Source organism: Typopeltis vanoorti, chromosome 6, assembly GCF_054136105.1.
Source record: "Typopeltis vanoorti isolate ZY-2024b chromosome 6, IOZ_Tvanoo_1.0, whole genome shotgun sequence".
NCBI classification, from domain to species: Eukaryota; Metazoa; Arthropoda; class Arachnida; order Uropygi; family Thelyphonidae; genus Typopeltis; species Typopeltis vanoorti.
The window spans coordinates 89,220,412-89,237,731 of record NC_143554.1 but is presented as its reverse complement, the minus strand read 5'-3'; the positions used below and the strand labels follow the sequence as shown (position 1 = coordinate 89,237,731).

General features: G+C 34.9%; 1 protein-coding gene across 1 annotated transcript in view; it reads left to right on the top strand.

Annotated features, from left to right (window-relative positions):
- LOC150105683 (zeta-sarcoglycan-like) overlaps positions 1 to 17,320 on the top strand; it is a 96,020-nt gene that overhangs the window by 62,614 nt on the left and 16,086 nt on the right. The window contains exons 2-3 of the mRNA XM_090395009.1: positions 15,075 to 15,321; positions 17,126 to 17,227. Of these exons, the coding sequence (XP_090251135.1) occupies positions 15,154 to 15,321; positions 17,126 to 17,227 (270 nt within the window). The 5' untranslated portion in view covers positions 15,075 to 15,153. The remainder of the gene's footprint in view (positions 1 to 15,074; positions 15,322 to 17,125; positions 17,228 to 17,320) is intronic.

Sequence of the window (17,320 nt, the reverse complement as noted above, 5' to 3'; positions counted from 1 at the left end):
CACCTCTGTGAAATTTATTCACAAATAGCGTATAATTAAACAAATATTTAAATTTCTGTCTGCCAGACAAACACACAAACTAGAATCTCATTCCCAAGACCTACAAGCGTATAAATTAAGCGTCATAAAATGCGAGTTGTGAGCTAGACATCTGTGCAAAAAAAAGGATGTTCGGGTCACTGTGTTTATAAATTTTAACTGATTATAACCAGACGGGCAATATTTAAAGCTTCAGACACTAACGAAGATGTATTTGTCATTAAAAATCATAACTTTACTATCAATTATCAGTCTGGGTATGTAGAGATGTTGCACCATAATGTTTTGAAAACTATTCAAAATGATAGCCACTCTAAAGACTGACAACAGAATAAAGAAGGTAATACACAGCCTGGTAATTTATCTTCTTTGTCTTGGTATATGCTAATACGCTAAGAGAGGAAGAAAAGTCAAACCACAAAGTTAACTATTGCGATTTTTTTCCCCCCGCATGATCCAAAACTACCAAGAAAAATATTCTCTGTTTTCGTTCAACACAATAATTTTCGGGTTCAATATTATTGATTAGTTATATTGATCGGTTATAAACCGAGGAATTGATTCTTTTACTTCAAATATGAATGTGGGCTGAAGGATTTACGATCTAAGAAACTAAACCGATGAGACGATACCTATTAAGTGTGTATGAGACTGGTTGACCGGTTGTTTGTAGAATAAAACCATCCACCTCCGTATGAGACCGGCTAACTCATGATTAAAAATCCCTAATAAAGGATTTTCACACATTAGAAGGGATTTGAACCCAGGCCTTTCCAGTCAAAGGAGATCGTCAGCACCGACTGAAATAAGGAGGCTCGTTCAATGGGAGTATCTTGGATTTAAGACTGATGCAATGCTGTTTAGAATCGCAAAGAGAGAGAGATGCCAGTATAGCTCAATGTATGGCCATGTTTCTCGTTGTTAATCATCACTTGTAGCTGCCAGCGCTACACCAAATGTGATCCAAAAACTGTGTTATCAGAGACAAGTTTAAAACAAAAAAAAACGCATCAGTTTTTAGCGATACCACGAGGTTTCTAAATAAGATCGATACATATTCTCGAGAATGTAGACACTCCTCTTTAATTAAAAGGAAGTCTAGTGATCTCACTGGTTTACCGTGTACACTCAGGTATTCTGTCTTGTTGTAAGGCTCGAACCTCACCTCAATGTTTTTTTTTTTGTTTTTTTACTTACTTCACTGCCCTTTCTTATTCGTTTTTTTCCCCCTTAAGAAATTAATTAAAACTTAATTACTTAGTTCACCGGAAAAGCCTCTAAACATTGTCAGAGCAATTTGTAGCACTTTCTTTTACGATTCCATTCTTCTTCTTCTTTGATCGCGGATTTTTTTTTTCTTTTTCCTTTACTTGCTTTCTTCCTTTGACAGAAACGAAATAAGGAATTCGATCATCTATTTTTCCTGTCATTATCAAGTATCCGCATTTTCCTTGCCTAATTAATTGAATTCTTTTCAATTAATGCACTTTTACTTTATGGTTTGCATCATGCACAAAAGCAACTATTTCTTCAGTAATTATAAATGGAAAAGGACACCGCCTAACGACTCGTTGTTCAGTTTTTTTATTATTAAAAAAACAGTCGCGAGATGACATCATCCGTGACGTCAATGAACATGGTGAAAATCCACAATCTTTCGGAATGTAATCCCAAAAGATCAAGAATTCGAAAGATTAGGTAATCCTCGATCCTTGAAATTTGAGCTCAGAAATATCAAGAATAATTTATCTTCAGTAATCCTTAATCGTGAGGAATGCAATTCTGAGATCAAGGATTACCTTATCTTCTGATAATCCTTGATCCTATAGAATGATTCTATAAACCTGATCTTTCAGAATTGCATTCTCTAGAATTAAGATAAAGTAATCCTTGACTCAAGATCAAGAATTCCTGAAATAAATAATTCTGTAAGATAAGGATTGCTTAATCTTCTAACAATCCTTGATCCTATAGAATGCATTTTTGAAATATTAAGGATCAAAAATCCGAGAGATTAGGCAATATTTTGTAATGATGATGATTAGTTTCCTTTTATCCATACGGATGTCAGGTATGCATAGATGCCTAGGGGGTAGCTAGGCTACCATACTAGGGAAGTGACTAGGAGCAAGGTGGTTTCCCCGTTGCCCTCCTTGCTGTACTATATCCTATGACTGTAGCCTGTGTGTTCACGAGTCCGGTTTGCCTGCTTGCGGGATGAAAAACCCCAGATAAACTGGAAGGGGGGGGGGAACCCTACTGTCCACGCCCAAGACCGGCTAACTTGGCTATGGAGGAAGATTCTTAAGCTCCTCACGTCGTCGACGGTAATCGAACCTAGGACACTACTTCCCCCGCCGGCATATGGTTGCGAAGCGCAAAGCCACTAGGCTAACAGCGCGGACTCTTTTGTAATATACTTCAGAAATATTTTATCTTCAGGTAATCTTGATCCAAGGGAATGTAGTTCTGAGATCAAGGTTCACTTTATTATCTGATCATTCTTGATCCTGGAGAATGCAGTCTGAAAGATCAAGGATTACCAGATCCAAAATTCCAAAGATCAGGTAATGCTTCATCCTTGAGAATGTAGTTCAGAAATATCAAGGATTATTTATCTTCAGGTAATCCTTGATCGCAGAGAATGTAATTCTGAAATACAATCCTTAATCCGTGAGACTGCAATTCTGAATCATTAAGGATCACCTGATTTGCGTTAATCCTTTCCTTGATCGTAGTGAGTACCATTTTGAAATATAAACGATCAGTTAATCTTACAACAATCCTTGATCCTAGCGAATGAAATTCCGAAAGATCAAGAATCACCTGATTTTTATGACAATCCTTGATCCTAGAGAATGTCATTTCGAAATATTAAAAATCTCCTGATTAAGACTTCGAAAAGATTGAATAATCCTTAATCCTTGATATCAAGAATTTTTTTTTTTTCCGGTAATCGTTGATCCTAGAAAATACGATTCTGAAAAGATCAAGGATCATCTGATCTTGCGATAATATCCTACGGAAAGAACATCGCAGAGGATCAGACGATCCTCTGCGATGTAAAAACGGCGCAAACTTTATATTTCTCCTTAGCTTTGATTTCAAGCCCCATAACCTGCAAATCCATTTAGGCACACACACAAAATTCATTTAATGACTCGGTCAATCAATGCAGACAGCCGTAAGCATCTCTTCCATTTTGCTCTTGAAGAGATAGCGAGGCTGACGTACTGGCTGATAGGCCGTAAATGTCTGTAAGTCCAGCGGTCCGGACAAAACCAGAAATTCGCTGATGACTCCGAGAGAGAAAATCGGAGGGCAAAATAGATGACGGGCAATTACGTACAAGACCGTATTAACGTGCAACAAACCAATAGAACTTTGCCCAGTTCCCGGGAGGTCCCCTCTAAGTGTCGATTTTACGAACAATGCTACTATACTCGCGTGAGCAAAACCCATGCGTTTAAGCGACCCCCGAGACATTTATCTCCAGACTTCTGCAGTATCTACCTTTTCCCACTTTCCCCTCTTCCCCCCCCTTTCCCCCACCCCTAAAAATGAACCGTAGCGTTGTTTCTCTGGACATCGTTCTACTTAACAGATGTTTTATGTGCATGCTTCCACATGCATCACACGTGATAAAGCCTCGCAACGAAAACGGACGTCTGTACAATTCTCCAGCAAGGTTTTCCAACTAAGAAAATATTTCTCTGCTGACATTTATGACATGACATCAACAATAGGTGGCACTGTCTAATAATCGACCCCATAATGCAATATTGATCAGAAGATATAATCGTCCATCACTCTTGCTTGCTTGGGCTGCCTGTTGGTTAAACTGAACCTAGAGCAGACAGCGCGATTTGAAAAAAATAAATAAATAAAATAAATAAATAAAAAATAAAAGTTCTATTTATAAAAGATACGAAAATAAATCTAGATAAGTAGACGGAGTCGACAGTTGGAATTAAACCACTTTTTCTGGCTTTTTTTTTTTTTTATGTCAGAGTTATAAAAATGGTCAAAATTCGCAAGCCAGCGGAAGACATTTTTCCAGACTATTTGTGACCTCTAGTGGCTTAACCTTGCACTATAAGTCCAATTCTGTTTTTTCTGTATAACTTATTTCTATAACATTGGAAGGGAAATAATTTTCTTTTATCAAATGTAAATTGCAAAAAACTGAATCATTTATTTAAAAATATATATAATTCTTAAAAAAAAATTTAAATCTTTTAAAAATGTATAACTTTTTCTAAATTTTTTTAGTATTAAAATGTTTTATTATAACACATTACAAATAAATACATAATAAATTATAAAGATTGAAAACCCTCTAATACCGTGATGATAACCTTGCTGGTATGCCTAAGGCTCTCTCTTCTTCACCTTGGCCTGGGTAAGAATAGTCCCAACAATGTAAATCCATGCATGTCATAAAAGGCGACTGAAATGGACGCTGAGTTTCGAGAGTTCGCTCTCTCAGGTTTCTTCCCTCCGGGGGGGGGGGCTTATCTCGGTGGAGTCTCTCGGGTGGGTGTTCTCCGGCGTGGCCCGTGAGGGGCCTCGTCGGTGGACGCTTTTCCCTGGAATATGAGCGGTTCCGCTCGGTGGTGGGGGCGTCACTGAGCGGAGCCAACGGTGAGTTGGACGATCTTTCGGCCACTATTGAGTGGTCTAAGGATCGTTCTAATTTTTATACAGGGCTTTACTTACGTATGAGCTCCCTTTATTATTATTTTCAAAATTTACATATTCAATTTACATAGCTGATATTCTCCAAAACCCTAGTACTACCATCACTGCATTATATGCATATGACACCGCTCTACTAGCAATCAGTATACTCCAAAGCAGTATTCATATTCTAGAAAAGCGGCTGACGGACTGGAGGATTCAAGTAAACCCCCAATAAAGTACAGCTATAATGTTTTCTAAAAAGACGGTCCAGAACAAGTAGGACATTCACCTATTCGGAGTCAAGATTCCATGGCAGACCGAAGTTAAATACCTAGGCGTGATACTTGACAAAAAACTTAAATTCGACAATCATATAAAACCCATTGGCTCGAAGACATCTAAGGCAATCGCGCAACTCTACCCTCATGATCAACAGAAGAAGCAAGCTGGATGTACGTAACAACCCACTTATATATAAGATGGTAATACGCCCAGTCATCACTTACGCATCTCCTGCTTGGAGCCATAACCTCGAATACAAATATTCAAAAACTGAAGAGGATACAGAACTGAGGATGATTTCTTATGAACCATGGATGCCCCCATGGTTCATAAGAAACTCATAGAGAAGCGAATATTCCTTATATTTCCTTCTTCCTGCACGATCTAGCAGAAAAGTTCTTCATTAAGGCAAGTAATCAACGAAATCCGCTGATCAAACAAGCTTCGGACTACAACGAAGCGAATTTTTTTTTTTTTTTATGTTGAGCCCATACACAGGAGGTTGGTTAGCTAACCTGTAGCTAATCTCAACGCCCTCACAGGGCGAGCCCTAGAGCTCAATAACACTCCACTCAAAGAACCTCCCTCACAGACAAAGAGGAATATGAAAAGCATTTCTGCGAATACCGCGATGTTTTTCAAATAAGCTATACGTTTATGTACCTTTAAATCATAGTGGGATTTAAACAGTTTTTTTTTAAACGTTTCTGCTTTTAAAGAACGATTACGTTAGCAAAAAAAAAAAAAAAAGTTATGAGTTGTAATTTTCAATGGCAACAACTGATATCAGTTGAAAGTTGCTGTTAGAGGCAATTCTCCCTAGCGAGAGCACACAGTTCGGTTAATGGCATCATGCACCTACTAACAATTTTCTCGTGTTGCAGTAGTAGTAGTTACGTTTGTAAGGATGATTGATAGCATCGCACAAACTCACATATCGAATATGAGTCACCCAGTAAATCTCGCCATTACCAAAACGATTTTGGTAAACTTCACTTTAAACTAGGCGTCTGTAATCAGCAGAGTAATGTAAAATTTTATATTATCTTAAAGGGGGGGATCTCCACCCTGACAAAAGACTACGATCGCTCTTTCTAAAACGAAAAAAAAAAAAAAAAGTTGAATTTTTTGTCGTAATTTACGACAATGTAGAAAGATGGGTGGTAATTATTGCAAAGCCGTTTGTTGATTCAAACATTTAAATAAACTATTATATATACTATGAAATAGAATTCGATTAAAAGCATCTCGGTGATTTTAAACAATGCGAGATGGTCTATGTTCTAAACAATGAGGAATAGACAGGGTTTTAAACAATGAATATTGCTATTCTCCTAGACAATGAAAACAATAAATATTAAAATAACGAAACATGTTTTTATAATTAGTAAAATTGTCATAATAAATCTGAAATACGTTGGTTTAGGAATGTTATCAATATATCTGCACTAGTAACCATTTATATTTCTTTCCAAAGTAAGGAACAAAATATCCAGAAATATTAAACGGAAAATCAATACCATCTTTGGTGTCACTAATTTCCAACGGAGACGAAAAATTATTTCAATCTTTCATTAAAAAAAAAAAAAAAAATCATTTTATTTTTAAGCTCGAATCTAGGAATTTAATTCTACAGTAAAGTTTTCTAGACACAATAAATAGCAGATCGATATATCAGTTACACACTCGGCGAACATCAACCACGCTAAACATGCAAAATAATATCCAAAGAAAATTGTAAGAAGGCGCTTTGAGTCTCTTATCTTACACGGGTGTAAAAGAGGCGGTTGTAAGTGCGCGCTCGCGTCTGTGTGTGTGTGTGGATCTAGTTGACAACACGACGTGGTTCTTCTTCTTTTTTTTTTTTCCTTCTTTTTCTTTTTCTACTGTCATCTCTTCGCCGTTCTGTGTCCGTCACCTCCCAGCACGGTTATTTTCTGGATGGGTACCGTGGAGTTGACAGCGAACAATGACTGTCTAGGGGGGGGTTGGGACGAGGTTGAAGGGGGGATGGAATAGACAGAAGAGCGTCGATTTATCGGCAAAGGGATCAGTTCTAGCCATGACAGACTGATGGGCTTTCATATCCTTGTTGACGTGTCGATCTTTTGTTAGTGGACGGAGCACGGTGGCTTGACGGAAATGAAGCACGTTCGACTTCTGGAAGCTTTCAAAAAGATCGAAGTGTACTCATGAAAATCGACCTCGACTGGATTTTCGGATTCTCATTTTTAGTTATTTTTTATTCGTCCGTATAATACTGTCTTGTTTGCTCAGAATGCGGTATAAACTTGCTGTCTAAATATATCCGTCTAACCTGGTGCTTGACACGTTTGTTTTCTTACTTCATGTTACTTTAACCTCTGTCAACTCACCTTCTGTCTGTTGTTCTCCTAAAGTAATTTATTTCCCATCGAGATCTCAAAAATACAACATTTTAATGGCTACTAGATACAGGACATATCAGTTGGCTATTGCATCTTGTAATGTCATTATTCATGTTTCAGTATTTGAATAAACCAGTACACATTAAACACTTAAAAATAAGAAGTGGATTTGTAAAACAATGAGAAATAAGTTGCAGATTTAAAACAATGAGAAATAAGTTGCAGATTTAAAACAATGAGAAATAAGTTTCAGATTTAAAACAATGAGAAATAAGTTGCAGATTTAAAACAATGAGAAATAAATTGTAGATTTCTACACACACACACATAGATATTTTAAATAATGAGATATATGTTGTAGATTTCTACACAATTGAGATCTGCTGTAAATTTCTACAGAATGTTGATTTTTAAACAAGGAGAGATATCTTGTACATTTTTTTTTTATTAATGAGGGATATGTTGTTGATTTTTAAACAATGAGGTATGTAGTGGATTTTAGATAATGAAATAAATAGTCAGATTTTAAATAATGCAATATACTTCGTAGATTTCATGAAGGCTGGCTTTGAAATTGAATAACGGGGGAAGAAAGAGAGAAAAAAATGCAAATATCGGTTTTCAGTTATGTAAAATTAGTCCAACAGGTTAAGAAAAAAGCAATATATTCTTGAAACATATTACCAGGTAGGTGCATCAATAACTAGAAAATATCACAGAACAGCAATAAGCAATTTTTTTCGTAATAAAAGAAATATATGAATAGTTAAATGAGAGATAAAGTAATTCAAATTGTTATAAAAATAATGAAAAAAGAAAACTAAATTCTGAAGTTATTAAAATAATTCAAGAGCAACACATTGAAAGAAATCTGTGTGTGTGTGTGAGTGTGAATGAGAGAGAGAGAGAGAGAGAGAGAGAGAGAGAGAGAGAGATGCAGGTGAATTAAATGATAGAAATTAAAGGGAAAAAAGTTAGCTACTCACATATTTGATCAAGGAAATTTAGCCTTTAGTTAATTGAAGGTGATTATGCAAATGTTTACATTAATTAACTTGAGGTTCATTAAACTACCGTTTATGCTCTCTACACTATCAATACTTAAAACTCAAATGGTTTTTTACATATGAAAAAAAAAATCCCTTTTAAACTCTGCAAAAATAATTCTACTTTAAACCGACTATTTATGAACTATAATTAAGGAATCTCTTTATAAAGAGATAATTCCCAACACATCCCCACTTCTTAATTCAAATTTTTCAAAAAATATATAGAAAGAGCAAAAAAAAAAAAAAAAAACCGATTTTTTTGTGTTGTTTCATAAATGATTAAGTCGCCCTCTAGTGGTTTCCGAATGAAATACGTACCAAACGATCACAATATCATCTAATTAAAATTTTTGTTTTGTTTCATAAATGATTAGCTCGCCCTCTAGTGGTTTCTGAATGAAACAAGTATCAAACGTTTTTGTTGTCATCTAATTAAATGAACAATACTAGAAAACGACAAGAAAACAAACAAACAAAAAAAAAAAGAACATTGTTGCTGTTAATTCTTTCGGTAACAATGAAAAAACGGTTCATTATTAGAATTCTTTCTTTTATTATTGTCTGTTTAGCTTTAATACGCTATTTATATACTTATTTATATTAAAACTTGGTTTTTTTCCAACTAAATATGCACACTGTCATTTCTCCCGAATGTCAATGAAAGTGCAGGATGGGAATTAGTTCTAAAGCGTGCACCAAATGCGCTATTAACGTAAGAAGGGATCAAACTGCACTCTCGTTGCAAAGCAGCGCATACTACAGCATTACCTGGCCACCAAACACATGCTGTGGTCCGTCTTCTGGCGTTTATCTCCATATCCCCCAGCTGCTGCGTTTGCCATTAACACTCAAACGACGCACCAGCAGCTGTCGTACAAAGCGACTCTTACAGGACACATCGGTAATCATCTAAAATTCTAATTACGGGCGGTGAACGGAAAGATGGTGGTAGGATTTCTGACGGCAGGCAGGCAGAGAAACTGCTGCACAGCATCAGTCGACACTCGAAGATCTTATTGATTCCTGCAGGGCTAGTCATCTTTAAGGGGCAGCGGGCGGAAAGGATGTATTTGATAGGGGGTATTTGGTTAAGTTTCGTTGAGGGATAGGAAGTGGGAGGGGATGATATGATCTGGAAGCTTTCGAACTCAAAAATGTATTTTAAAATAAAACTTGTAAAGAGATACGAAAGTTTTTTTGTTTTGTTTTTTTCAGATTCATATGTTTAATTTCTGCCTATTTTAAAGCCAAAATATAATTTTATTTCTCGGAAAAATTTTTGTCTTGCCCACGAATAGTTACAAACCTAGAGTACATCAATACCGTGGTTAAGCTTTGGAATTTTTTTATATATTTTTTTCATTTTTCTACTTTTTTAAATTTATTTTTAATGTAGTCTGAAAACTCTATTCTAGAGATCAAACATGGAATTTTGTCGAGTCAATGGAGGCCTTCAAAATATTCCATTTTTTAAAGACTATAGAACTACGTGGCTTCCACCTGTGAAAGGTTTTTGTATAAATCTATAATACATTATAATAGTGAGGCTAACGATGTTTTCTCTATTTTTGATAATTTTATATATTTACTTATGACATAAAAATACTTATCTAGATTTTAAAGAAACAGCTTTTATAATTGTATTTAGCCTCTAATAAACAGATTGATATTCTCACACCTAAAAATAAAATTAATTCATCGTCTACATCAAATGAACACAAAGTAATGAACATAGTGATTGGCTATAGCATCGCCATCCAAATTCTCCAAACCATTAATGCTTTATTACTTTGTAAACTAATGATATTAGTATTTGCAAGTATTTAGGATAATTAAAAATTAATTAAACTAATCAATATGGCGCATTTGGAATTAATAAAGAACAACCTGTCGTGAGTGTACAAATAAAAAAATTCTGTATAGCACTCAACACTTTGAAAATAAACATGACATTTAAAAGATAAATATTTTATACGATTTTTCAGTAATACTTAATAAAATGTTGGAAATATAATATATAATACTTAATTCATATTCTATTCGTTTCCATTTAATATGTAGTGTGCACAACTTAAAAATGGCGAAGGTCATCTTCTCATAGGCACGCTGATATAATTTCGAAACTTTTTTAATATTATTTTTATATTTGGCTATAAAATAAGAATGGATCTATAACATTCTCTATTTTAACCTACAATGAGTTTAGAAGAAAAAGAAATAAAAATGAAACTTATCATTTTACGATTTTGTTATATTTACCGCATAGAACAGTAACCTCGATTCCTATTCTTGAGTGGTGTTTAACCAATGTCATTAACGTACCTTCTATAAGTTGAATATTTATTCTACTTGTCTCCGTGTAATAACTTTAAAATAAGTTAACCGGCATTCATGACACTTTTCTGTTCTGTTACTAATGCCTCTAATGTCTATGACTACGGTGCTGCCGTCTAGTGGCGAATGTTTCGCTGTCAACTTTCAATTAAATGAACAAAGTTAATTGTTAAGTATCGTGACATGCGCAGTTGGAGTAGAAGTTTGTTTTACAAGAATGTGTTCAGGAAAAAATTGATTGTATTTACACGTTACACTTATAGAAAATATCTTGCATTTTCTCTTACACTTTATCTCAAGGCAATTGGACAATTTTATTAAGAGAAAGAAGAGAAAAGACATTTGTCTTTTTTTTTTCCTTTGAAAGATTCCATGACTTGTTCAATATGTGAAGCAATTTTTAAACGGTAGTCGGAATTCTGCCATCTACTTTGCCAGTAGGTGTGTTGTTATTAGGAATGCTGTCCGCCCAAACTACAAGAATATTTCTTTCATAAACAATTTCCCATCGTCTCAAAAGTGCAACTTTCTTTCTCGCTTACGTACCATTCGGAAAGCCTTTAATAAGTCCGGCGTAGGCCACTTCCACAATGAAAATGATTTCTTTCTCTTTGAACGATCCGCTACCACCACAGCTTTAGAAACGTTTCCCTTTTATTCAGGCTTTTCTTTTTCCAAGAAGAAGCCATTATAGAAGATTAAATTTTTTTTTTCTCTCTCTCTCTCTCTCTTAAAATAAGACTAGACAGTTGGTGGCCCGAATATTCGCCAAGTCTACGCTTCGCCTTTCACCAGTATTTTACTCTCTTAACGGTACTTGCAGGTATTCTATTCTCTCTTTCTCTTTTTTTTTCTCTTTATCTTCCCCTCTTTCCATTTCTTCATCCCCATCCTTCTCAAGTTTCTTCCCACCCCTACACACACACACACACACATAGTTTTGGTCCTTGTGCTTGTCTCCATAGTTTCCTACGTTTATCTTCTAACTCTGTTTCAAATCTATTTGTTATTACTAAAAATGTTTTAGCTGCACTGTAGAAAATGCAGTTTACAAGAAGGCAAGAAAGAAAAAAAAAAAAAGACAGAAATGAGACAAGTGGAAGCTCAATCTTTTTTTCTCCCGTTGAACGAGAGAGTGTGATAGAGGCAGGCAAGCAATGGTTTGCGAAGTCTGTAAAGTTCTTAGAGATGCAACATAGTCTGGTTTTCACAGATGACCTGATCACACAAGTGCCATGAAGTAACAAAGAAAAAAAAATCGTTTTTTTTTTAGGCATAATTTTGAATGCTGTATAAATAGATGATGAGAAAGTTGGGGAATTCATCGTATAATTGGGGAAAACCTTCACTCGCGTAATCAATCCAAAAAGATGTACGATTATTTCTTCCTCAAAAAATAAGAGCGAAAAAAAAAAACTGCAAAAATTCAAATAAAATAAAATAAAATTATTATTTTAAAATTACGAATTTATTGATGAAAATTTGAATTTTAAAGATTACACACACACACACACATACACACAGAGAGAGCGGTTGTAGAATTTGTAGCACATTATACCGTGGACAAACAATGGTTAGGAAAGAAGGGGGCTTTTTTTTTTTTTTTTTTTTTTTTTTTTTGATTAGCTGGAAGTTATACTTCGTTAAAAAGACAATTAAATGCTTCCCAGAATGGGGGTAGACAGACGAAAGAGGAGGGAGACAATCAACTTGCTTTTTCCTCTTTTTTTTCTTCTTAATTCTCTTGTAATTGGACTGTGAATGAATGTTGGGCAGCTTCTAATAATCAAAACAAACTTAGCGAAAATTAAGGAAATAATGAACAATGAAATTTATTTAACGTATGATGATACAAAGTCCGTGAATCCCCCTTTTATGGGGAAGTGCGGCACTATCTCATTCTCCCCCTCCCCTTAATTTTATCCGAGCTCGGGACCGGCATAACTGACGAATCAGGCCTATGGCTGGGTCTTAAGAGTATTCTTGACTGTAATCCGCATGTGTGTGTGTGTGTGTGTGTGTGTTCACGGGGCCGGTTTGCCTGTTCTGGGGACGAAAAACTCGAGTTTGCGGGTGAAAAAAAAACCCCTACCTCCGTATGAGACCGGCTAACTCACCTTTAGTCGAAAGAGACGATAATGGTTCCTCACGTCACTGACGGGAATCGAACTCAGGTCTTTCCGAACAAAGGGCTTTGTATATACCGACCGAGCTGCGGAGGCTGAACAATGAAATAATGAGTGCGTGTGAAAGGCGGAGAAAGACAAGGGGGGGGGGGGGCGATATGAGTCGAACTGTCTTCTGGACCGCGTCAAGAATTTTTAGGAAAACGTTTTGGGTTTGATACGAAGCGAGCAGCTAGATCAGGTAAAAAACGCCGTTTTGACCATTTCGGAGTCTGAGGAAATGTGAGAAGCTTGAGAGAAAACATTAGAAGTAAATGTCGGTCAAAGGAGAGGGATCTGATCTGATGTTGCCTGGCAATCTAGGTGTCATCAAAGGCAAAGCCGGAGGGGGGGGGAGGTGAAGTGAGATCTCTTGTATTGTCAAATGAACAAGATTGCCTTGCACTTTCATCAACCAAACTATGACTTCTTGAGGAGAGGTCGTACAGGAGGATGACTGCGGGCGAATGTATAGATTCCTCGGACACCTGAGGAAATACAAAAGAGAAAGCCGCCCTCCCATGACACATAGTGAACGAACTGAGGTTAATTACTAAAACTAGAAATGTCGAAAATCTAATAAGTATTTGTCGATTGTCTTCGCAATCTTTCATTTGCTCCCTAAAACTAAAGTCTGGATCCGCCATCTTTAAGATTTCTACCTAATTTAGTAAATGATTTGTTTAATAATAATAATAAATAACCGTGATCGAAAAAGCATGCATTATATTAAAATACGATATCAAAATAAAAAGAATTGTAGGTATTATTTCTGGGAAAATTCCCATGTTACTCTTCTTAAAAATTATTATTTTTACGGCTATTTTGCCTGCTTTCGTTTAGGAGTGCCCCGTAGTCCAAATATAGCCTAGCTACTCTTTTCCCTATCTTTGATAAAATATAATAAATTGTAGGTACATTAAATTACGAACAAGACCCGGAGGTTCCTGCAAATCACTAAAAGAGATTCGTCGCTTATTCAAGTTATACACCTTCGGTTAAATGCACATTAGATATCCCGAAGAAATAGCAACAGATGATAGTGTATAAATATGTATATTACGATACAGATGTAACACAATTCCTATTTTGAGCCCATTCTTATCCAGAGGATTTTTGATTATTATTTTTTTTTTTTTCGTGTACTCTTAAACTCTCGGGTCTCTGCATTGTAGAGTTTCGCGATACATCCGTTACTACAAGTCTGTTAACAACACCACTACCTCCATTTTAACTGTTCACCTGTCAACAAACGTGAAATTCATTGTTGAACTCGAGAAACGTGCATCGACCACGTGGATAATGAAAACTAACACGAAGCTACAACAGCCATTGTTAAGCTTCAAGTTATTGTTTTTTTTTTTTATTTGTGTGTTTGTTGTTGTTTCGTTCGACAAAATGAAGTTTCTTATTACACTTAATAATAATAAAAAGAAATGATTAACTTATATAAATTAGAAAGTTCCAATTAACGCCAAAGTAAAAGAATTTTATTTTTCAATGGGGGGAAAGGTACGAAAATTTTAATTAGTTTTACGATTTTTAATTACGCTATTTTAATTAAACTATCATTTGACGCTGTTCATTATCTCTTCTCTCATTCTGAATATTTAATTTCTAGCAGAGATGTCCAAAAACATTACAAGAGAGAAAAGTGACACATCGAGCTTTTCCATAAAACTTATAGGAAACTCATTAAAGTCCAAATAACAATTGCGAACGAAAAGATATGCACATAAACAGAACACTTCTGCTCAGCAAACTCTACGCGATGATTTCTTCATTAGTACAAGAATTCTGCCTAAATATTTGCTAAAAATAACTTTCACTTTCTTAGCATTCGATCTTTGTATCGCGAGCAAAATATTTTGAGGATGAATAGGATTAGGCGAGTCTCTGGAGTCACTTTCGCACTCTAGTAAATCATAGTCTCGATTAACCGAAGTAAAGCGAACGCTGGATACTTCGGATAATCGAGACTTTTCGTAATTTAAAGTTTTTTTTTTTAATTTCTTGGCGTAGATTAATGTCTTAATCCGTTTAAAAATTAAAATTAAATCTATTCCATCTGTATTTAAATGTCATCTATTTAATTTTTAAAAAAATTAACTTTTCTATTCTGTTTCTCTTCTTAGTGAATGGAAAGATGGTAGATTCTAATGACAACTGATCCCAGACGCCAACATCGGAGAGCATCAAATCCTAAAAGAGGGTATGGATGGTGGCCAGTTTGATCACTATCACAACCAGCATCTCTATAAAATAGGAATTTATGGATGGAGAAAGCGCTGCCTGTACGTTCTGGTCATTTTATTGATGACCATGGTCATAATCAATCTAGCCTTAACTATTTGGATCATGAGGGTGATGGACTTCTCTATAGTAAGCACACACACACACATCTATAGTATTTTAAGAGATGCTCGCTGATATAACCAAGTTTTTTTTTTTCTCATTTAGATTATACTATCACTCAAGTACCAGATCTATCAGTTGTTTAATTGTTTTATGTATGATATTATAATCTTTATCTATTGTTATTTTAGTGAATTGTTGTACATGATTTCAACAATCGAACTTATCCTATAAATCAACAATAGATAAATATTTGCAAAGTAGATATGGTAATAATCGATTGTTATTATATTTCATTATGAAACCCAGTGCAATTGAACCTTAGAAAATAAATGGATGAATCCTAATGTTAAAATGGGATAAATGCATCTAAAAAAAAAAAACGAGCTGAGTTGCAATAAAAAATATTTTAATCTCAAATAGTTAAACAGTTTTAAACTAATTAAAATTATTTTAAAATTAATAAATTAATTTTCATTCAAAGGGGTATTTCATTTACATTTAATGAATCAAAACTCAATGAATACAATTCTTTATTCTATTGAAACAAAAATATGATTTCTTAAGTAATGAACTAAAAAAAAAAAAAAATAGTATTTATCGATATTTTCGAAAGGTAATAGAAACACGAGTTGATTAAAATTATTGTTGCCTTGAGAACATGACGTAACAACCCCCACCTCTTAATCAACAAACAAACAAAAACTTTATATATATACATTTAGCACTTAAAGAAAAAAAAGCTTGCCGATATCTTTATGTCATTATTTATCTTTAAACCAACAGCGTGTTATCACATTCCAGATTGTATAATTACAATTGTTATGAACTAATATCTAAATTTACTTAAAAATCTCTATTGATAAAGAAATAGTTAAAAGTTAAAAAAAACGTAAAAACTGGGAGTCTAGTACTGACACGTCATAATAAGATCACATCCAATTAAATCTGCCTGCATTGTTGAGCTCATCAACATTTAAAAAAAGAAAAAAAAAAAAAACGTATGTTTCCTTGGAAACATGAACAATAAAAAAATGAACAATTTTGTATTAAGTATTATATACTCCAATTAAGCAAGATAACTACACATCAACTGACAATAACTTGTTTTAAAAGTACAGTTTTTTTTATCTATACTGCCAATACAAAAATATAGGTACTATAATTGAAAACATCACCGTCTCATAACCAATCTGTTGCGTGCAATAATCTAGTAAAGTGGTTTTAGTACCTCTAAAGTGGTAAGATTAGTAAATCCAGTAACATTTTTATCCCGACATGCACCGTTTCTCTTGAAAAAGAATGTTAAAATTTGTCATTCTGCACAAAGCTTTCCTTGCTTTAGCAGTACGTGAATGGAAAGTCTTACTAGGCTATAGCTTATGTTTTATTTAAACCACGATCGTCCCTGGAGGAGAGCACAAAACGGACAGAAGTCTTTGTAATATCAAAGTAAGGCCAGGGATACGTGAGACTTGGCAGAGATTTCGGATAAAATCTGAGTCAAGTGAATACTAGAATTCCGCATGGACGCTGTCTTCGGGCGAACTGACAGGAATATCTTACGTCTCCCTCATGCATCGGATTAAATGCAATGAACCACAAAATCTGGGTTACTAACAGTGCCCCCACCTTCTCTCTCCCCCCCAGGCCCTACGACCTTAAAACTGCGGAAAAGAAATAGACTTTCTTAGCAGTTTAGTATCATTCATCCAACGTCCTAACCTAATCCCTCCCACTCACTTCGCTTTTTTTTTCCTTTTTTGTAAATAAGAATTCATTATTATCTGCTGTACACCCGCAGATTCTAATTATGTTGCTTTGTATTCAGCATGGAATGGGAAAACTCCGTATTGTGACAAACGGGATGAGGCTAGACGGAGAAGCACAATTCTTACATGGTCTCTATGCAAAGGAAATTCGATCCAGAAAGGTAAGTAAAAAAAAAAAAGTTTTCAATTTTTTTTTTTTTAAGTTGAAAAATATCTATTTAACTGATACGAATAAATTATGGTTATATGACAAA